The sequence below is a fragment of the Pelophylax lessonae genome, assembly GCF_965119305.1.
Source record: "Pelophylax lessonae genome assembly, chromosome: 3".
Classification (NCBI taxonomy): domain Eukaryota; kingdom Metazoa; phylum Chordata; class Amphibia; order Anura; family Ranidae; genus Pelophylax; species Pelophylax lessonae.
The window spans coordinates 475,873,092-475,896,681 of record NC_138770.1 but is presented as its reverse complement, the minus strand read 5'-3'; the positions used below and the strand labels follow the sequence as shown (position 1 = coordinate 475,896,681).

At 44.3% G+C, this 23,590-nt stretch overlaps 1 protein-coding gene across 1 annotated transcript in view; it reads right to left on the bottom strand.

Moving 5' to 3' along the window:
* Positions 1-6,495: 6,495 nt before the first annotated feature.
* CAPN9 (calpain 9) overlaps positions 6,496-23,590 on the bottom strand; it is a gene marked incomplete at its 3' end in the record, with an annotated part of 565,834 nt that continues 548,739 nt past the window's right edge. The window contains exon 19 of the mRNA XM_082250935.1: positions 6,496-6,578. Coding sequence (XP_082107061.1) covers positions 6,496-6,578 — 83 coding nt within the window. The remainder of the gene's footprint in view (positions 6,579-23,590) is intronic.

Below are 23,590 nucleotides of genomic sequence, written 5' to 3'. Positions count from 1 at the left end.
GCCACCTAGATAAAGGCAAGCCTGTGGATGGGGTGTACCTGGACTTCGCAAAGGCCTTTGACACCGTTCACCACAAACGCTTACTGTTCAAACTAAGGAAGGTAGGTATGGACCATAAGGTGAGTACCTGGATAGAGAACTGGCTCCAGGGGAGGTTGCAAAGGGTGGTGATTAATGGGGAGCACTCAGATTGGGCGGGTGTGGAAAGCGGGGTCCCCCAGGGTTCTGTTCTGGGGCCAATCCTGTTTAATTTATTCATAAATGATCTAGAGGAGGGGATATCGAGCAAAATCTCAGTATTTGCGGATGATACTAAACTAAGCATGCCTATATCTTCTGGGCAGGATGTGGAAACCTTACAAGCGGACCTGAACAAAATTATGGGGTGGGCAACCACATGGCAGATGAAGTTTAATGTTGAAAAATGTAAAGTAATGGACCTGGGTGCCAGAAACCAGAAAGGAAGCTACTCACTGGGGGGGGGGGGACCTCTGGGTGAGTCTAGGATGGAAAAGGACCTGGGGGTACTGGTAGACAACAGGCTTGGCAGTGGCATGCAATGCCAAGCCGCCGCAAGCAAAGCCAACAGAATACTGGGATGTATAAAAAAGGGGATTCACTCCAGAAATAAAGAGATTATTCTTCCACTCTACAAGACTCTGTTCCGGCCACATCTGGAGTATGCTGTCCAGTTCTGGGCACCGGTCCTCAGGAAGGATGTTCTGGAACTGGAGAAAGTCCAGAGAAGGGCAACAAAAATAATTAGGGGAATGGAGGACATCAGCTATGAGGAAGGACTACAAGCACTGAACTTATTCTCTCTGGAGAAGAGACGATTGAGGGGGGATATGATATCAATGTACAAATATTGTACTGGCAACCCTAGCATATGGAAAAACCTATTCAGAGAAAGGAAATACAATAAGACACGTGGCCACTAACTAAAACTAGAGGAAAGGCAGTTTAACCTTAAAATACGCAGGGGGTTCTTCACTGTGAGAGCAGTAAGGATGTGGAATTCTCTTCCGCAGACAGTCGTATCAGCAGGGAGCATTGATAGTTTCAAAAAACTATTAGATGGGCACCTTAAAGACCACAACATACAGGGGTATGCAATGTGCGGTTAACAGTAGGCACACACACATCATAGGTTGAACTGGATGGACTGATGTCTTTTTTCAACCTCACTAATTATGTAACTATGTAATAAAGTTAACCCCTTCCCTGCCAGTGTCATTTTTAAAGTAACAGTCCATATTTATAGCACTGATTACTGTAGTAATGTCACTGGTACCCCCAAAAGTGTCAAAAATGTCAGTCAGGGGTCCGATCTGTCCGCCACTATGTCGCCACAAAAATAAAAATAGCAGATCGCCGCCATTACTAGTTAAAAAAAAACAATAAAAATGAATCTTTCCTGTAGTTAGTAAACGCAATAACTTTTGTGCAAACCAATCAAAATACGCTTATTGTGATTTTTATTTACCAAAAATATGTAGCAGAAAACAAATTGGCCTAAAATGTTAAAAATCTTTGATTTTTACTTTTTTTTTTTGAGAATTTCATATAAAAGAAATGTAAAAAATATTGTTATTTTTCAAAATTGTCGCTCTTTTTTGTTTTTAGCGCAAAAAAATAAAAAAAAAATCGCACAGGTTATCAAATACCACCAAAAGAAAGCTCTGTTTGTGGGGAAAAAAAGGACGTCAATTTCATTTGGGTACAGCGTCGCACAACCGCGCAATTTTCCGTTAAATTCACGCAGTGCTGAATCGCAAAATAGGGCCTGGTCTTTGAGCAGCCAAATCCTCCGGGGCTTAAGTGGTTAAGGCACCCCATCCTAAAATGTAAAAACTATTCTGATAGTTTTACATAATGCAGGAACATCAATACACATAGGACACCCAACATTAAGAGGGATTTATTCTTCCAAAGCAAATACACTTTTGCAAACTGGTACTGACTAGTGTTCAAATTTTTCTCTTCTCCCTCAGTTTTTCTGCATCAATTAGCTAATGAGACCCCAAAGCTAATGAACAGAGGCAGACAAGGATCATATGCAGGCAACTGATATCCTCCTTATCAACTGATCATGTAATTGGTCGTTAGGAGGTCGGCAGCTAGAAGGTTGTCATGGTGTACAATGAAAACCTGTGGCTTTGTGTAACTAAAAGGCAGGTTTTATCCACCCACTGGCTTGTATACAATTTTGGGACAATTTATATGCATTTTGCCAAGGCAACTCTGATGAAACCTCAAGGCACCCGGTCCAAATCTGGATTTATTGAAAAGGCTCTATGTATGTGTATGTACAGTATGTACAATATGCATGTGTGTGTGTATAGGTTTATGTGTTTCTGCATGTGTGTGTATGTGAGTTTACATGTGTGTGTGTGTATATGTATGTATGTATGTATGTGTGTGCATGTGTGCGTATACTATATACCAGAGGCGTAACTAGAACCTTCAGGGCCCTGATGCAAGAAACCATGAAGGGCCCCCCAGACCCCTGGCCGGGGCCCTTACCTTCAAGCCCAGGGCTCTTCCCACTAATCCTGGGGCTCTTTACACTCATTGCATGGCCTTTTATTACGGTCCCGCAGCAGGATTCTTTCACAGGTTCTGCAGTGGGCCCCCTTCCTGCAATCTTGTGGGCCCCCTTCCTGCAATCTTGGGGCCTCCCCAGAGTGGTGCAATGCCAGGGTCTGGTCGCAAGTGTGACCTTTGCGATCCTGGAAGTTCACCCACTGGTTTGCTACCGGGCCCCCTGGAGCATGGGGCCCGGTAGCGATTGCAACCCCTGCAACCCCTGTAGTTACGCCCCTGCTATATACTATATATATACCGTATCTACACACAGGTATATGTAAGAAATGATCTCAAAGTGAGTGTTAAAGATGACCTAGTTGATGGAGAGAGTGCTGAATCTGAAGCAGTAGGGGTTGAAATGTACACGAGTGTGCGTAAAACAAAGATTATCATTGGAGTTTGTTATAGACCTCCCAGTATTAATGAGGAGGTGGAGACGCAGCTCCTGGGACAGATAGAAAGGGCTGCAAGGGCTGGGACAGTGTTAATAATGGGGGATTTTAACTACCTAGACATTGACTGGAGTAATGGCACTGCTGGAACAGTTAAAGGGCACAAATTTATAAACCTATTACAAGACAATTTTATGGTGCAGTTTATTGAGGCCCCCACTAGAAATGATGCTCTGTTGGACCTGGTAATCTCAAACCATGCAGAGCTTATTAACAGTGTTCATATAAAAGAACATCTGGGTAGCAGTGACCATAACATGATTTCATTTAATGTTAGCTGTAAGCAAAAAAGGCATACAGTAAATACAAAAACACTTAACTTTAAGAGAGCACATTTTCCAAGGATGAGGGCTGCTCTCCAGGATTTAGACTGGGAGGGAATATTGGCATCGATGAGCACAGAACAGAAATGGGAATTTTTCAAAAAGACTTTATGCAAACTCACTGCAAAGTATATTCCCATGGGTAATAAGTTTAAAAGGCTAAAAATAAAACCTATGTGGCTCACGGCAAAAGTTAAAAAAGCTATAGGTAAAAAGAAAGGGGTTTTTAAAAAATATAAAAATGAGGGAACACTATCATTGTTTAATTGTTACAAAGAATATAACAGAATATGTAAAAAGGAAATCAGGGACGCAAAAATCCAAAATGAACAACAGATTGCAAAAGATAGTAGGACAAACCCCAAAAAATTCTTCAAATATATTAACAGTAAAAAGGTTAGGTCTGAGCATGTAGGCCCTTTACAAAATAATCAGGAGTGGGTGACTGGGGACAAAGAGAAGGCAAATTTATTAAATACTTTCTTCAGCTCTGTATATACAAAGGAGCATGGGGGAGCTCATGACCATAATGAGGATGGTATTGACACAGCCCCAACTGATCCACAATGGCTCAAAAGTGATATGGTCCAGAAATATTTAGACAGAATAAGGGTGGATAAAGCGCCTGGACCAGATGGCATCCACCCACGCATCCTAAAAGAACTGAGCGCTGTAATTTCTAAGCCTTTGTTTCTAATTTTTAGGGACTCGTTAAGGACTGGAATAGTACCACTGGATTGGCGTAGGGCCAATGTGGTGCCTATATTTAAAAAGGGATCAAAGTCTTTGCCAAGTAACTATAGACCTGTTAGTTTAACTGCTATAGTCGGGAAGATATTGGAGAATTTAATAAAAGACCACATCGATGAGTTCTTGCTGGAAAAAAATATTTTAAGCAACAGACAGCATGGATTCATGAGAGACAGAAGTTGTCAAACAAACCTGATTTCTTTTTATGAGGAGGTAAGTAAAACCTTGGACAGAGGGGTAGCTGTGGACGTAGTATACTTGGATTTTGCAAAAGCGTTTGACACAGTTCCCCACACACGGCCAATGTGTAAGGTAAAGTCTACTGGCTTGGAAAGATCAGTTTGTAATTGGATAGAAAATTGGCTAAAAGATAGAATTCAGAGAGTAGTGGTCAATGATTCTTACTCTGAATGGTCTAAAGTTATCAGTGGTGTACCCCAAGGTTCAGTGTTGGGACCCTTACTTTTTAATATCTTCATAAATGATATAGGGTCTGGGATTAAAAGTAGCATTTCAGTCTTTGCAGATGACACCAAGCTTTGCAGTGGAATAACTTCTTTACAGGATGTCTCCAACTTACAAGCTGACCTCAATGCACTGTTTCATTGGGCAACTATGTGGCAAATGAGGTTTAATGTTGATAAATGTAAAGTTATGCACTTGGGGGCTAAGAATATGCATGCATCATACATACTAGGTGGAGTAGAACTGGGAGAATCCATAGCGGAGAAGGATCTGGGTGTTCTGGTAGATCATAGGCTTAATAATGGCATGCAATGCCAAGCTGCTGTTTCCAAAGCAAGCAAAGTCCTTTCTTGTATTAACAGAGACATGGACTCCAGAGATAGAGATATAATTTTGTCCCTGTACAAATCATTAGTAAGACCTCATTTGGAATATGCAGTTCAGTTTTGGGCACCAGTTCTTAAAAAGGATATCGGGGAACTGGAGAAAGTGCAGAGAAGGGCAACCAAACTAATAAGGGGCATGGAGGACCTCAGCTATGAGAAAAGATTAGAGGAACTGAATTTATTCTCTCTTGAGAAGAGGAGATTAAGGGGGGATATGATCAACATGTATAAATACATAAGGGGACCATATAGTGAACTTGGTGTTGAGTTGTTCACTTTAAGGTCAACACAGAGGACAAGGGGGCACTCTTTACGTCTAGAGGAAAACAGATTTAGTCTCCAAATACGGAAAGGTTTCTTCACTGTAAGAGCTGTGAAAATGTGGAATAGACTTTCTCCAGAGGTGGTTCTGGCTAGCTCACTAGATTGCTTTAAAAAAGGTCTGGATTCTTTCCTAGGTGTACATAATATAAATGGGTATTCAAATTTTTTTTTTAGGTAAATTTGATCCAGGGAATATCTGATTGCCTCTTGGGGGGTCAGGAAGGAATTTTTTTTCCCCTGCTTTAGCAAATTGGATCATGTTTTGCTGGGGTTTATTTTTGCCTTTCTCTGGATCAACAACGGATATAGGATTGTGTATATGGGGTTGTATGGTTGGGTTTTCAATACTGTTTTTTGTTTTTTTTTGGTTGAACCCGATGGACTTTTTTTCAACCTGACTAACTATGTAACTATATGTAAGTTTATGTATGTATGTGTTTGTATGTGAGTTTGTGTACAGTATGTATGTGAGTGTGAGTTTATGAATATGTGGTGTGCATATGTACAGTATATACTATATGTGTGTACAACATATGTATATTTATATGTGCGAGTTTATGTATATATGTACGTACAGGTGTGTATGTATGTAAGTTTATGTACGTGTGTATACATACAGCATGTGTGTATGTATGTTTTATATGTTACTTTTAACCACCTCTGGACTGGAAGGTTTTATCCCCTTAATGACCAGGCCATTATATGCCATACAGCACTGCATTACTTTAACTGAAAACTGCGCGGTCGTGCGACGCTGTACTCAAATAAAATTGGTGTTCTTTTTTTCCCACAAAGAGCTTTCTTTTGATGGTATTTGATTACCTCTCGGTTTTTATTTTTTGCGCTAGAAACAAATAAAGACCAACAATTGTTAAAAAACAAACAATATTTTTTACTTTCTGCTATAAAAATATCCAATAAAAATGTAAAAAAAAATAATTTCATCAATTTAGGCCAATATGTATTCTGCTACATAGTTTTGGTAAAAAAAAATCCCAAAAAGCATATATATTTATTGGTTTGCACAAAAAGTTATTGTGTCTAAGTTATTGTGTCTACAAATGGGGATACATTTATAGCATTTTTTTTTTTTTTTACTAGTAACAGCGGCAATCAACGATTTTTAGCAGGACTCTTACGTGCTGTTGTGAAAAAAAAAAAAAAAGGTTCATATACACTTCAAGAAGGAATTACATTGGACATACATTACTGTATATTTGGTTTAATTACCTCTGCTTGATTTACACTGATTTTATCAGTGTTGCTTTTATTAAGCGAATGGAACACACCTGAAAAAAGCAAAAGAGAGCAAAAGTTATGTTAGTAAAGAGAACGCAAAATCAGGGGAAAGCTGAGTATGTAAAAAACAACAGTGTAATTCACAAGTCATGTCCAACAAAATACAGTAAATGTGCTGTGTGATGCACTGAATTGCTGTTTACTACACCACCCCCTACCACAACCAGAATGGATAGCTGCTGGGGAGGAAACAGCTGTGGTTTACCTGGCCATTAGTTGTTCATTGTGTTTGAATGCAGCCTCATTGAAAACTGATGGAAATAGATGGACATGTTTATATCTGTTTGCCAATAGAAATGCATTGCAGTCATTTTTCATTCATTATCAGATGCATGAAAAACAGACAGAGGGAACATGTGAAAAGGGCCTTACTGTCATGTTGAAGTAACTGAATGAAGTATTCAGGGTTACTGCTGAAGGAAAATATTTCCAAATGTTAGAAGCATTTAACCGTGAGGTTACTTTGGCGCAAATATTTGTACAAATAATATACAAACATACAATAGAATTGGGGCCCTTGCCTTTACACGCACATGAACTGTAATGGCATCCTAGTCTTAGTCCGTAGGGTTCAATATTGAGTTGGCCCACCCTTAGCAGCTATAACATCTTCAACTCTTCTGGGAAGGCTGTCCACAAGGTTTAGGGGTGTGTCTATAGGAATGTTTTACCATTCTTCAAGAGGCGCACTGTCCCTGTGGACCACCCTGCCTATCCTCTCCAGAGAGAAGCCATATAGGGAGGAGGAATTTGAAGGATAAAGTCAGCTGACGACCAATATGATTAAGGGGGAGGAGCTCTGCAAGGAGTCCCCATGTCATCAGAGCCTTTATTGAAGGCATGTGAAGAGCCATACTGAGGGGGAATCCATCAACTGACAAAGTGAGTAATTGCCAGTGCAACCACCGCCCCCCCCCCACCACAGGTCTCACCCCTATCCCCCTCCATCACCACTGCCACTGATCTCAACCCTATCACCTCTGCGACGGTGATGGGGGGATGGGATTAGTAAGAGGCAGCGGTGGTTGTGGGGGAGGATGGCGCTGCCACTGATCTCATCCCTATCCCCCCTCATCACCTCTACCACTGATCCCACCCCCTCACCCTATCCCATCCCACCACTACTGATCCCATTCCCCCACCACTGCTGCCACTCGATCCATCTCATCCCACCACTGCTGCCACTCATCCCATCACCGCTGCCACTCATCCTATCCCACTACAGCTGCCACTCATCCTATCCCATCACAGCTGCCACTCATCCTATCCCACCACAGCTGCCACTCATCCTATCACTGCTGCGACTCATCCCATCCCATTCCACCACTGCTGCCACTGATCCCATCACCGCTGCCACTCATCCCATCCCCACTGCCACTCATCCTATTCCATACCACCACTGCTGCCACTGATCCTTTTACTGCTGCCACTCATCCCATCCCATCCCATCACCACTGATCCCATTCCCACCTCCCCCACCACTGCTGCCACACATCCCATCTCCCTACCACCGCTGCCACTGATTCCACCCCCCCCCCCCCACCACCACAGTTGCCACCAATCCCATCTCATCTCATCCCTTTATCAGCACAGCTGCCACTGATCCCATCCCACCACCACTGCTGCCACTCAGCCAAGGGGGGGAGGTGGCAAATGAGGTTTCACCTAGGGTGTTTAAAATCCTTGCACCTAAACCTTGTTGAAAAGGGTGGGCCAACTCAATATTGAACCATATGGACTAAGACTGGGATGCCATTAAAGTTAATGTGCGTGTAAAGGCAGGCGTTCCAATACTTTTGGTAATATAGTGTGTATGTAAAGTGAAACAATAGTGCTGCGCAATATGACAAATGATCTATTACTGTCTGTGCTGTAGTGCATTTAAAAAAAAAACGAATAGAGCTTCAGTATATATATATATATATATATATATATATATATATATATATATATATAGTGGGGGTCGAAAGTTTGGGCACCCCAGGTAAAAATTTGTATTAATGTGCATAAAGAAGCCAAGGAAAGATGGAAAAATCTTCAAAAGGCATCAAATTACAGATTAGACATTCTTATAATATAGCAACAAAAGTTAGATTTTATTTCCATCATTTACACATTCAAAATAACAGAAAACAAAAAATGGCATCTGCAAAAGTTTGGGCACCCTGCAGAGTTAATATCTTGTACTGCCCCCTTTGGCAAGTATCACAGCTTGTAAACGCTTTTTGTAGCCAGCCAAGAGTCTTTCAATTCTTGTTTGAGGTATCTTTGCCCATTCTTCCTTACATAAGTCTTCCAGTTCTTTGAGATTTCTGGGCTGTCTGTCACGTACTGCTCTTTTAAGGTCTATCCATAGATTTTCAATTATGTTGAGGTCAGGAGATTGTCAAGGCCATGGCAAAACCTTCAGTTTACGCCTCTTGATGTAATCCCCCGTGGATTTTGACGTGTGTTTAGGATCATTATCCATTTGTAGAAGCCATTCTCTCTTTTTTTTTTTCAATCAAAACAACTTTATTGTGTACTGAGACAGAACAGAAGATATACAACAATAAACGGCTGCAAGACAATCAACATAAAATAATCCAGTCTGTGAAATTTGACACTCAATGCCATCTGACAACAATACAAAACAATAATGAAGCAATACACATACATAAGCAGCAGGCATCTGCACATTACATCGGAGATCATGACGTACAAGTAGTGGAAGAATTAAGCCACCTATCCCACACTTTATGATATTTACCCGGGCAACCCCTGTTAATATAGATAATTTTCTTATAGGGGGAGAGTGCTATTAATTTCACTAATCCATGCTGCCAAGGTAGGCACCACCTGTTGGATCCAATTCCTGGCCAGTAATTTACGGGCCAGGAACAGAGTCTCCTGTAGGAATTGAGCCATGTGCTTGTTGATCTCAACATCTGGAAGGAGTCCTAGTAAGCATAGTCTGGGGTCGAGTGTCACAGGTGCACCCATCTGGTCGTGGAGGAACTGGACCACCTGGGCCCAGAACCCACATACACGCGGACAGTGCCACAGCAGATGGTCAAATGTGCCAGTCGACAGCAGGCATTTGGGGCAATGGGACGTCTGGGTGGGTCGGAACCTAGCCATGCGTTCAGGAGTAAGATATGCACGATGAAGGATACAAATGTGAGTAAAACGATCCAACATTTTAGGGGAAGCACATTTGGCACACAGCAGCACATCCTCCCAGTCTTCATCCAGAACCTCCCCCAGCAAGGGCTCCCATTTGGGCTTCAGTGCGTACGCAGCCTTGGTGGCCGCGGGTGTAAGCAACATTTCATACAGTAGGGCAATTAGTTTACAGTGGTCCGCGCCCATGAGAACCCTAGTCAGGTCTAAGGGCTCCACCACCGGACAGTCCACCGGAAACTGGGCCCGTAGAGCGTGACTAAGTTGCAGGTATCGAAAATACATATGAGGCGGGAGGGCAAACTCCTGCTTAAGTTGGCTGTAGGTCTTCACTGCCCCCCGGTGTAACACATGGGAGAACAGGAAGACGCCCCTGGACACCCAAACTCCAGGATCGGGTATCTGCAGAAGTTCGGGCAAAGTTTTATTAAACCACAGCGGCGTGTCAGCGTGCAAGGCCTTGCAGCCCAGTTTCTGCATCGCCAAGTCCCAGACACGTCTATAATTGTGTAAAAGACCCCCACGCGGTGAGGACCTGTGGGATCCCCTCACCCCCCGTAGGAGGTCACAGAATGGGTGGGGAACAGAGAAACCAGAGTCTACACAAACCAAAAGACGGCACCTCAGATTGTCCTGTTTATCCAAGTGGTAGAAATGGGATAGCTGAGCAGCCAAGTAATACAGAGGGAGATCGGGGACTGCCAGACCACCCAGGGAGGTCGGAAGCCGGATTGTGCGCAAGGACAACTTACGCCTCGCCGATCCCCAAATAAACGAATTCCAGAGGGACTCTAGGACCTTAAAGTAGCGAAGTGGTATATAGACCGGGCAGTGCCACATAACATATAGTATTTTTGGGAAGTAAAATCATCTTAAGGAGACCTATCCGCCCCATCACCCCCAACGGGAGCCTAGCCCATGTCTGAAGTTTAGCCTTGAATAGAGATATGACTGGTTCAATGTTGAGGGGAACGTACTCCGAGAGGTCACGAGATATATGTACACCCAGGTATTTAACCACGCTGACTCGTCGAAGGGGCAGGGAGGCCTGGTCAAGGGTAGGGGGAAAGACATCCACGGGGAGAATCTGAGACTTGTCCCAATTGATACCAGAGAACCTGCCGAAGCGTTCGATGACCTGCAAAGCCGAAGCCAGGGAAGGACCAGCATCAGATAGGTATAGGAGCATATCGTCAGCATACAGGCTAACCTTCTCCACCAGTGGACCAGCACGAAGACCCTCAATACCCGGATGGGATCGAAGTGCCTCCGCCAAGGGCTCCACTGCCAGGGCATAGAGCAAGGGAGAGATGGGACACCCCTGACGGGTGCCTCTAGAGAGAGGAAACACGTCCGAGGTCCAGCCATTCGCCAATACTAGCGCCCGAGGGGCATCATAGAGGATGGTCAACCACTTGATGAAGCGCGGGCCAAAGCCAACGATACGTAAACAGTGCCATAAGTAATTCCATTCGACAGAATCAAAGGCCTTGGCCGCGTCAAGCGAGACCACCACCCGAGACCCCATCTGATCATGCGAGGCCTGCAAATTCATAAAAAGGCATCTAGTGTTGTTAGCAATGTTTTTCGTAGGCATAAAAACCCGTTTGGTCAGAGTGGATCAGTGTCAGGATAACCTTGTTTAAACGAATGGCCAGAACTTTAGCGAGAATTTTCACATCAGTCTGCAAAAGGGATATGGGTCTATACGACTCAGGCAGGAGGAGGTCCTTCCCAGGCTTCGGGAGCAACACGATGAGGGCCTTGCGCATAGAGTCGGGGAGAGCAGCCTTCTCAAAAATAGATTGATAGAGGGTGACAAGTCTGGGGACAAGGGTAGACGAAAATTGTGCATAAAATTCCACGGGGAGCCCGTCCACACCCGGGGCCTTGCAACGAGCGAAACTAGCAATAGCCACCTGTACCTCCTCGGCGGAGAGGGGAGCCTCAAGGGCCTCCACCTGAGCCGCCGTCAACTGAGGGAGGGACAGGTCAGCCAGCAGCTCATCCAACTCAGGGGCCTCATATGTCACATTAGACGATTAGGTGTCGCGAAAGAATGACGCAAACATGCTGGCAACCCTGGCAGCGTCAGTAACCAGGGAGCCGTCCGGGGCTGCGAGAGAAATGACCACTGGGGGGCGGGCCTCTAGGTGCGCCAGGTGTGCCAAAAGCCTACCCGGCGTTCCCCTTGTTCAAATATCTGCTGCTTGGCGGAAAATAGTTTATGTCTAGCCCTTTCGTAGCTAAGCTGCTCAGCCACCCGCGTCTGCAATTTAAGGCTAGCAAGCGCATCAGGAGACGGTGCGAGAGCATATTGATCCTCCATAGAGGCCAAGTCCTCCAGCACCTGGGCATAGGAAGTAGTGATGTCGCGAACATAAAATTCGCCGTTCGCGAACGGCGAACATCGAACATTGCGAACCGCCATAGACTTTCATAGGCAGGCGAATTTTAAAACTCACAGGGACTCTTTCTGGCCACAATAGTAATGGAAAAGTTGTTTCAAGGGGACAAACATCTGGACTGTGGCATGCCGGAGGGGGATCCATGGCAAAACTCCCATGGAAAATTACGTAGTTGACGCAGAGTCGGGATTTATTCCATAAAGGGCATAAATCACCTAAAATTCCTAAATTGTTTGGAATAACGTGCTTTAAAACATCCAGTGTGTGTATACGATCAGGTATGATGTTGTATCGATCAGGTAGTGTAAGGGTTACGCCCGCTTCACAGTGACAGACCAAACTCCCCGTTTAACGCACCGCAAACAACCACAAACAGACCAGAACCGACCAAAATGGGACAGGAACTGGGCTTTAAGGGTTAGGGTTAGGGTTAGGTTTAGTGTTAGGGGCTAGGTTTAGGGTTACGGTGAGATACTTAGGGTTAGAGTTAGTAACCCTACCCCTACGCCTCTAACCCTAACCGTCTAACCCTAAGCACTAAAAATAACCCTAACCCTAGCCCTAACCCTAACCCTAGCCCTAACCCTAATTCTAATTTTTTTTCTGGTTCTGGACATGCTACAGAGCTGAAACTTCACAGGTACACTTTTTAGACCCCCAGACACTGAATCACACAAAAAAAAGTTCTTAAAAATTGTAATTTTTTGATAGAGAGCCAATTATTGGAAAAATTAAAAAAAAATAAAAATAAAAAATTTCTTTGGATTTAGCATCTGGGGGGTCTAAAAGGTGTACCTGTGAAGTTTCAGCTCTGTAGCATGATCGGAACCAGAAAAAATTACGAATTAGGGTTAGGGCTAGGGTTAGGCTTAGGGCTAGGGTTAGGGTTAGGGCTAGGGTTAGGGTTAGGGTTAGGGCTAGGGTTAGGGTTATTTTTATGGCTAGGCTTAGAGGGTTAGGGTTAAGGTTAGAGGGTTAGGGTTATGGTTAGAGGGTTAGGGTTAGGTTTAGTGTTAGGGGCTAGGGTTAGGGTTACGGTGAGATACTTAGGGTTAGAGTTAGTAGCCCTACCCCTACCCCTCTAACTCTAACCCTCTAACCCTAAGCACTAAAAATAACCCTAACCTTAGCCCTGACCCTAACCCTAGCCCTAATCCTAACCCTAACCCTAGCCCTAACCCTAATTCTATTTTTTTTCTGGTTCTGGACATGCTACAGAGCTGAAACTTCACAGGTACGCTTTTTAGACCCCCCCAGACACTAATCCAAAAAAAGTCATGCCTGCCACCGTATATATCAGTGGTGGGTGGGCAGTGGCACTGCAGTGGGCACAGTACACTCTGTGGACCTGACAGTCACTGGCACCCAGGCAACTGCAATTATAAAAAAAATATATATATTTTTACTTTGCAAGCTGCTGTGCCACCGTATATATATCAGTGGTGGGTGGGCACGCAGTTGCACTACAGTGGGCACAGTACACTCTGTGGACCTGACAGTCACTGGCAGCCCAGGCAACTGCAATAATAAAAAATATTTTTTTTTTTCAATTTGCAACAAGATGCTGTGCCACCGTATATATATCAGTGGTGGGCAGTGCACTGCAGTGGGTACAGTGCACTCTGTGGACCTGACACAGCACTCACTGCAATTATGACAGAGGAAAAAAAAAATATTTTTTAAAATGCAAGGTACTGTGCCTGTGCCACCCGAAATGAGTGTGGTGTGCACACAGTACAGTCTGTGGTGGGTCTGTGGCCTCTCACACACAGCGGGCAGGCAACTGCAGTGTACAATAGATATATATATATATATATATATATATATATATAAAAAAAGAAAAAGCTTTTGGGGACACTAGAGATATATATATATATATATATATATATAAAAAATCCTCAATTACCAGCCCTTAAAAGGGCTTTTGGGGACACTAGATATATATATATATATATAAAGAAAAAACTCAATTACCAGCCCTTAAAAGGGCTTTTGGGTACACTAGATATATATATATATATATATATATATATATATATATATATATATATATATATATAAATTACACAAATACCAGCCCTTAGAAGGGCTTTTTGGGGTGCTGTCAGGATGCTGTCCTTACAGCAGTAGTGGACCAAGAACACTGACTAGCAAGACCAGGAACACTGACTAACAACTGTCCCTAGCTTAACAGCAGCAGCAGCAGCAGCTCTCCCTGCTCTCACTAACACACACTGCTTCAGAATGATCTAAGATGGATGCTGCCCTTGCTTATTTATAGGAGGTGGGAGGGTGTGGGAGGGAAGTATGCTGATTGGCTGGAAATGTGCCTGCTGACTGTGAAGTTCAGGGTCAAAGTTTGCCTCAATGATGTATTATAGGGGGCGGACCGAACATCGCATATGTTCACCCGCAGCGGCGAACGCGAACATGCTAAGTTCGCCGGGAACTGTCCGCCGGCGAACAGTTCGGTACACCTCTAATAGGAAGCTCTAGATTGACGTTTAAATTTAGAGATAGCATGGGAAAGATTTACCTGCACATGAGATTTAAACGCATCCCACACTGTCAGGACATCCGAGGTGCCGTCATTAGTCGTGAAAAATGGATCCCGCTCTGTTCCTAGAGATTCAGTGTCTGGGACTATACCGAGCCAAAACGGGTTAAGCCGCCAGTTACTGCGCGGTGGCCTGGACAAAACATCCAGGACCACCCAGTAAGGGGCGTGGCCATCCTCTCTTTAACTTCAGCTTTTTCATAGATGGCATCGTTACCATCGAAAATTTGCTGAAATTTTATTGAATCCATTTTTCCTTCTACTCATGAGATGTTCCATGTGCCACTGGCTGCAATACAACCCCAAAGCATGATTGATCCACCCCCATGCTTAACAGTTGGACAGAGGTTATTTTCATTAAATTCTGTGCCCCTTCTTCTCCAAACATACCTTTGCTCATTCCGGCCAAAAAGTTCAATTTTAACCTCATCGGTCCACAGAACTTGTTTCCAAAATGCACCAGGCTTGTCTATATGTTCATTTGCAAAGTTCAAATGCTGATTTTTGTGGTGAGGACGTATGTAACGAAACCAGCTATTCAGTCATATAACCTGTGTAGGGGTATCTGCTGGGGGACCATGGGAGTGGTGTTGCTTTGGACTCGGGTCCATGTCACCCCAAGATACAGACTCAGACTGGGATCAATGTTACAGGCCTAAAGCTGCCTGTTGCAGCAAAAGACGTCTCCACACATTGAGAGACTAAAGAGATGCTAATGACTTCTCCTGTGGGGATGTGTACTGACAGTTATAATAAGGTGTGTTGGAAATGGAGACGGGCTGTCTGAGAGCCAATGTCTTCTGCTTTCATCTGTTTAGAGGTGAAGTGTGTTCACACTTCTAGGAATGTGTATTCGGTTATGTTTGGGCTGGTTGTTTGTTGAATTAATTATGATAATGTTGCAGTCTCATTCACCTATTGTCTCTTTCCAGATGGCCAGGTATGTTAATTATGTTCTGTATACAATACATTTGCATGACGTAATCAAGCTCCTAAAACTGGATATATATATTGGAAGTGAGTTGATGAATAAAGTGTCATTTGTTTTACCCTTCATCAAGCTTCGGTTGATGTTTGGGGGGGTATTGAGGGGCCAGGTCACTGCATCACGTGAGATTCTGGAGACCTAAGACAGAAATACTTGGTCCAAGTATTGGGGATCTGTTACACTGGTGGCAAGCGGTGGGATCGAATGGAATTCCCAAGCAGGGAGAACTAGTGAATGGCCCAGTGGTACGAGAAGTTAAAGAGAGCAACACTGAAAGATCTACTGGAAGCTCGGGGTCAGTCGGTGAGAACTACACTCATCACCAAATTGATGGAGAGCGACCAAGCCAGCAGTGCAGTGGGCGTGAGTCGGGAGGAAGCAGAGTTTCAACAGAAGGTAGTCTGGAGACTCAGTCAGTTGGGACCGAACCGACCACAAGACATTTTAGTGAGGCTCATGGAGCAGGTTAGTGCATTGCAAATGGCACCCCAGACGAACCTGTGCCAAGCCGGAACGTCTTCCCAACTCGGATCTAGTAATGGAGGGTAGCACAAAAAGATTAACTATGCTGCTTTTAAAACCTTCATTGACGGGGGGAAATGGAGATTGACACTTACTTGCAGGATTTCGAAAAACAGTGCGCTCTGGAGGGGCTGGAGCGAGAAAATTGGGCTGCGATATTGAGCAGTAAACTCTCCGGCCGAGCGGCAGAAGCTTACCGGGCAGTTACCGTCTCGGCCATCCATGACTATGAGCGGGTAAGGGACATTTTGCTAGCTCGGTATGCTGTCACTCCGGAAGCTTACCGCAGGAAGTTTTGAGGGACTGAGGAAAGGGAACAGAGATTCTTATGCTGAATGGGCATTCAGGATGCACGAGCGGCCCTGAGTTGGATGCAGGGCTGTCAAGCCAAGACTTTGGAGCTCATACAAGGAGAAGACTGATCAGAGATGCAGCCAAGAGGCCCATGATCACTCTGGATGAACTGTAGAGATTTACAGCTGAGGTGGAAGACTCTGTCCATAGGACAACAATCAGTCGTATACTGCACAAATCTGGCCTTTATGGAAGAGGGGCAAGAAGAAAGCTATTTCTTAAAGATATCCATAAAAAAATGTCGTTTAAAGTTTGCCACAAGCTACCTGGGAGACACACCAAACATGTGGAAGAAGGTGCTCTGGTCAGATAAAACCAAAATCAAACTTTTTGGCAACAATGCAAAACGTTATGTTTGGCATAAAAGCAACACAGCTAATCACCCTGAACACACCATCCCCACTGTCAAACATGGTGGTGGTGGCAGCATCATGGTTTGGGCCTGCTTTTCTTCAACCAGGACAGGGAAGATGGTTAAAATTGATGGGAAGATGGATGGAGCCAAATACAGGACCATTCTGGAAGAAAACCTGATGGAGTCTGCAAAAGACCTGAGACTGGGATGGAGATTTGTCTTCCAACAAGACAATGATCCAAAACATAAAGCAAAATCTACAATGGAATGGTTCACAAATAAACACATCCAGGTGTTAGAATGGCCAAGTCAAAGTCCAGATCTGAATCCAATCGAGAATCTGTGGAAAGAACTGAAAACTGCTGTTCACAAACGCTCTCCATCCAACCTCACTGAGCTCGAGCTGTTTTGCAAGGAGGAATGGGCAAAAATTTCAGTCTCTCGATGTGCAAAACTGATAGAGACATACCCCAAGCGACTTACAGCTGTAATCGCAGCAAAAGGTGGCGCTACAAAGTATTAACTTAATGGGCTGAATAATTTTGCACGCCCAATTTTTCAGTTTTTTATTTGTTAAAAAAGTTTGAAATATCCAATAAATTTCGTTCCACTTTATGATTGTGTCCCACTTGTTGTTGATTCTTCACAGAAAATTACAGTTTTAGATCTTTATGTTTGAAGCCTGAAATGTGGCAAAAGGTCGAAAAGTTCAAGGGGGCGAATACTTTCGCAAGGCACTGTATATATAGCCCTGGCCAAAGTTTTGAGAATGACACAAATATTAAATTCTCTTCCGTTCATTGATGGACAAAGCTCTCCATTATTCAGAACCACAGGATTATATTGCCCCCTACAGGAGAAGGACACAAGGCAGAAAAAAGACTTGGATACGCCTATGGGCAGCCCTAGGTGGTATATATCCCCCTCTCTGCTATAGGCCTTCAGTTTTTTTTCTGCCTAGTCAGGAGTAAGGACCTAGATCCCTGCCGGGATCTCTGGTCCTGGCAATTTTTTCCTTTTAAATGGCTTTTTTCTCCTGTTTTTTTTTCCTGTGAGATCTACAATCAACTGCTGGACTGGGTGACAGGATGGATATCTAGATCCAGTGGTCCCCCCCAGTCTGGCCAGTAAGTGCTCACAGACCAGAGTTCCACGCTAGGTCAACCGCGACATAGCCCCACTGGACAGGGGCTGGCCTGCGAGCTAAATGCCTTGCAAGGTCGCATATGGCCGGGTCTCAGCCTGAATCTGAGTCGCAGCGTTCCTCCTGGCCAACAGCCCCCAATTTCGATGGTGAGGTGGTTCTGTCTAGAGTGGTGCACACCTTGTTCCTGGTATGGTGAGTAGCTGTTCCCCTTCTCCCCCTGGATGGGTTTGGGGTGTACATGGGTCCCTCCCTGGGATGGTCTGACCTGCGTGTTTACCTCCTTCTCCTCAAACCCCCCTTTTGTTTGGTGGTCCCTGGGGGTCATCTTGGAAATCCTGGGATAACGTGGTGGGTTGGGAAGTGGCAGGGGATGGTGTGCTGTGCTGTACTGTACCGGTTGGGGGGGGTGCGCCACCAGCGGACAGGCTTCAGGCTGAGTGGGGGGGGGGGCGCTGGCTGCTAATGGTGGTCCTGTGCCTGGATCCCTCCTCTCCATGGTGACTGGTGTCAGGGCCCCAGGGATCTCTTCTGGGTATCTGGTAGCCTTGTGCGGTGGCCATTTTGCCATAGCTGGCACCATTTCTTTGGGGGCCTATGCGTTTCTAATGGCCGGTGGCTATGTTTGTGTAGTCCAGTAGTCCGAAGGCCATGTTTGGTTGGTGCGGCGTGCTGGTAGAGCGGCAGCCATGACAGTGGAGCCTCTGGGTGGCGATTTTGGCTGTGGGAGATCCTCCTTTCCCTTGGTGTTAACTCCTGGGTTTTCCTCTCCCTTTAAGCTGAGCTAACTCTGGTAAAGACCAGTGATACCTCTGGTGGGGGGTCCCTCCCTCCCTCTGCTTGTGGGGTGCCCCTGCCACATTTGTCTCGTCAGATCCTGAATCTGACTCGGCAGAATCTGACAACCCCACCCTGCGGGATTTGCAGCCACGCTCCCTGATTTATCAGATAGGATGATTCCTCCTCACCTGTAGCTGCGTACGAGAAGGTGCTAGTCAACGCACTGATTACATCTGTGCAGGAAACTTTGAAAATGGAGGATGCAGCAAAGGCTGCGACGGAGGTGCTGGTCCCCTTTGGCACCCTCAAGCTGTCTCTCACGGCAAAAGTGTTTCCTTATCCATCCTATTTTGACAAATTTGTATGTAAAGAATGGGAGCGTCCAAAACACCCCTTTGAGGAGTCACTCCTCAAGAAGTGGACTGTTCCACCAGTGGTGGACCCTCCTGTATCCAGGTTGAACAAGGCAACCATGATTCCAGTAGAGGAATCTCCGGCTTTTAAAGATCCGGCTGACACGAAGGTGCAGTTTGTGGTCTGCAATATGTTTACTATTGCTGGCTCAGCGCTTAGGCCAATCCTGGCCATTGGCTTGGTGTCACAAACACTAACTAAATGGGCAAAACTTTTGCACAATGAAAAATGGTGGTACTAGCCAGCAGTACCCACCAGTAGTACCAGCCAATAGTACCCGCCAGCAGTAACCCCCCAATAGTACCAGCCAGCAGTACCCACCTGCAGTACCCGCCAGCAGTACCCACAAGTAGTACCAGCCCTGGAGGACAGCCAGCATCAGCGACAAGCCATACCCGCCTGGAGTACAGCAGTACCGCAGTGCATCCGTGTGAAAGCAGCCTTAAGCCCAACTGACATGATCGGTCCGATCAAGATTGCCTATCTGTTTTTCAGGTGGACCCAATCGGACCCTCCATTCACCTCTATAGAGCGGCATATGTAAACAGACTTTTTTTTTTTTTTTTTTATTTTAAATTTTCAAGTTTAACAAAACCCGCCTATATCCACTTCGATCAACTTAAAAAAAACATAAGGGGATCTGTCCCCTTCTGCCTGGGCGGATCAGATCAGAGGGCCCATGTAGAGCGGGCTGTGTCTGCTCTACTGCTCTGCATATGCTGAGTGGACATGGACCTGTCATCCGCCCGCCCTGCTCATTGTGGCCCGAGACCGGTTATCAAGTCTCTAAAGTGGTCCTTGCTCCTCAAAAGGTTGGACACTGCTGCTGTAAGGGCATTAGTCCCAGATGGAGAGGTGTGCTGTAGCAGCCTTCCCCCTTAGTTTCACCTCAGTGTGTGGCGGAGGGATGGAGTCCCAGATGGAGAGGTGTGCTGTACTGTAGTGCATCAGGATAACCCACAAGGAGATCACAAAGGTCTCCCGTGAAGTTGATAAAAGCGTTTAGACGACCGCCACTGTCGCTGCTTGCCTTAACACTTTCATCACAGTGTTTGGCAGGTCTCACTATTCTTCCCTGCCCTCTCTGCGCTGAGAGCATGGCATCAATACTAGGCTTTATTACTGCGTAAACTGGCATCAATACTAGGCTTTAGTACTGCGTAACTAAACTAATTTGTAAAGGAAAACATGAACTTTATTGGCACAAGGTAAGCTAAAACATATACATTTTATAATGGTGGGGGTTCCCCATCCAAGGATGGTGGATATGAATTCAAGGAGTGCACCGAAGGAGTGCATATCTCTTTAGTGATACCTCCTCCTACCTCAGCATATGTCCCAAGTTTACTGGCAAATAATGTAATTTACCCCCTCCCTTTTGAACAGGCTATATGTATGACATTCTGGCCATGGATATCCATGGGTCTACATGATGATTAAGGATCCATACGATGAGCAGTATGAATAAATTATTAATATTTTATTGACAGGAATCATTGTCCATGATTCCTAGTCATCTTATGTGACTCCGGGCTCCTGGTTCCACCTTCCTTGTCGTTCCTTTTCTGTATACCGTTTCCAAGCAGAGTACAGAGCAATGAACTTTAAGCTCCAGACGAAGCATGTATGCGAAACATGTTGAGTGTTCTAGCTCAATGAACTTTACTATTTACATGTACCTGTGATGATCACACAGATAAATCCCTTTGAGGGACAGCCACATTCACCTGTCTTCTTCAAAGGATATTTCTGATGTGGAACATACCTCAGATTATTTAATTATCTTATTTGTTTTTTATTTTGTTTATCCATAGAATGATTTAGTGTATATTCTGTGTTACATTTACTACTGATCACATAATTTTCTGGCATGTTGCTGCCTTTCAGGTGATGTGTTTGTTTTTTAAATGCATAACACATGTATATGTTTTATCTTACCTTGTGCCAATAAAGTCCATGTTTTCCTTTACAAATTATCTTAGTAGGCATTCAAATTGGTAATGTAGCCATCCCACAGAGAACCGCAGAATTCCCTAAAAGAAGGGAAACGTCGGGACATGGTAATATGCATTCTTGAGATCTATGGAAAGGAGCGAATCCTCCGGTTGTGTGGTTATCAAGATCATTTGGAGGGAGGCCGTCTTGAAGCATTTTTTCTGATGTTTTTATTGAAATCTTTATCTCCATGAGCCCAACTTTTTCTGCACCAAGAAGAGGGCAGAATAGACCCCAGTAAAGCGCTCCCATCGGGGATCTGTCACTATCGCCTTCTGGCTCAGCAAGATTTTGGCATATGTCCAAAGCACATCCTGCTTCTCTCTGGAATCTTTGTTGGATTTTGGGGATTCTTGTCCCAGGGAATAGACAGTCCTCTTCAACTTCTGGCCTGCAGAATTTGGCGTCTCTGTCTCTGGCTTTAGCAGTACCCTTGTAAGTGATTCCATTGATGTCGCCCCTGACGACATCAAACGTCTGATGAAACGCGTTGGGTGGGACCAGACGTGACGTCACTACACCCTCTAGCCAGCTCGCCTGTCTTTTTTGTGGAGAGATGTATACGCTTTTATATTTACTGCTCCTGTAAGTGCATTACCTTTTATAAAAAATGTTTTATTGCTTAACTGGGTTGGTGCTATGATTCCACTTTTTCTTTTATGATTTTGGGGATCGTTTAACTTGGATACCTGCCTGAATTATACATTGCTGTTGCTCTGCATATCATGGATATTTATCTGACAAAAAGTGTTGTGGGCCCTTCTATTAGTTTGGAGGCCACTTATCTTTTGGTAAGCAGCCATTTTTTTCACATGCTGGTGGTTGCACATTAGGTATATGAATCAGTGGACAATTTCATCTTCATGCACATTGGGATTAATGGTTTCCTCTGATCACGGAATGTATCCATTTAAAGACTTTATTTCTATTCATTTACCTTTCGGACACTATGGGGTAGATTTACTAAAACTGGTGCACTCAAAAACTGGTGCAACATTGCATGGTAGCCGATCAGCTTCTAACCTCAGCTTGTACAATTAAGCTTTGGCAATAACACCTGGAAGCTGATTGGTCTCTATGCAGAAGTGAGCCTGATTATGCACTCTCCAGCTTTAGTAAATAAACCCTAATATGTCTCTTCTGGGCCTTTTCACTTATTTATGAACTTTTTTTTACTAATCTTGACTTATTTCAAGATATATCTATGATTGTTTTTTTCACAAGTATTCACACATCAACTATGTAAATTTTTTATCTTTTGATACCCCAAGTTTTCATGCACTTGGCACTTTACAATCATGTTTAACAGCACTGCACTTTATTTATATATTTGTATGGGTTTGTCTATTGACCTGTGCTAGCTGCTATTCTTGTTATTTATTTAGCGCAGGTTTTTTTGTTTTTTTGGATTTATTAAGTGATTCCATTGACAGAGTAATCGCCAATCCCGACAAAAAAAAAACCCTTTTTTCCACCTGTGGTCTTTGCATTGGAGGCATCCAGTTTGTTTCTGAAAAAAGACTGTATCAAATAAAGTGAAGATAATCAGCGCAATCCTCAAAATAAAGTGAAAAACACAAAGCTGCAAGCAATCAGTGCCAAACACAAAACACCCTTAGTAATCAATAAAGTAATATTGCTGCGCTAAGTGAATAAAAATATCGCTTAAATATGTGACAAATAATGCTGTGATACTGGTAAATCAATAACACTTGAATAAGATAACAAATAATATTGTGATAATCATAAATCACTTGAATAAAATGTCCCAATAAGTGAGCAGTGACTTTAAATAATATAACAAAAGTCCCAATAAACAGTGCAGTTTCAGTGATATAAAGATAAACAAATCTTCATCTGTGCAGAATGTGCTGCATGCTTCACTCTCAGTGCTCCAGTGACAGATAGTGAGATTAGCAGCTCACCTCAAATGGAGACTCAAATGAGTCAAGTCAGGCACATAAAGCAGTATTCACAATCGCCTGGTGATCACCTCTGCCTTCACCTCCAACCAATCTCTCAAACTCCAGGGATGTGGTGGATGAAAAACAAATAAAGGAGATCTAATGCTCTCTGTGTTGATTGGGGGGTTATTTATTATCAGTATATATATTGCACTTACATAGACGGGCACTTCAGCCGTGCCAGCTAGCAATTGCCTCCAAACACTTCCTGGTACCTCCGGACCAGCGTAATGACATGCAGGCTCCTCCCCCGTACGCGTTGCGTCATCGACTTCGTCAGCGGGGTCTGACGAAGTCGATGACGCAACGCGTACGGGGGAGGAGCCTGCACGTCATTACGCTGGTCCGGAGGTACCAGG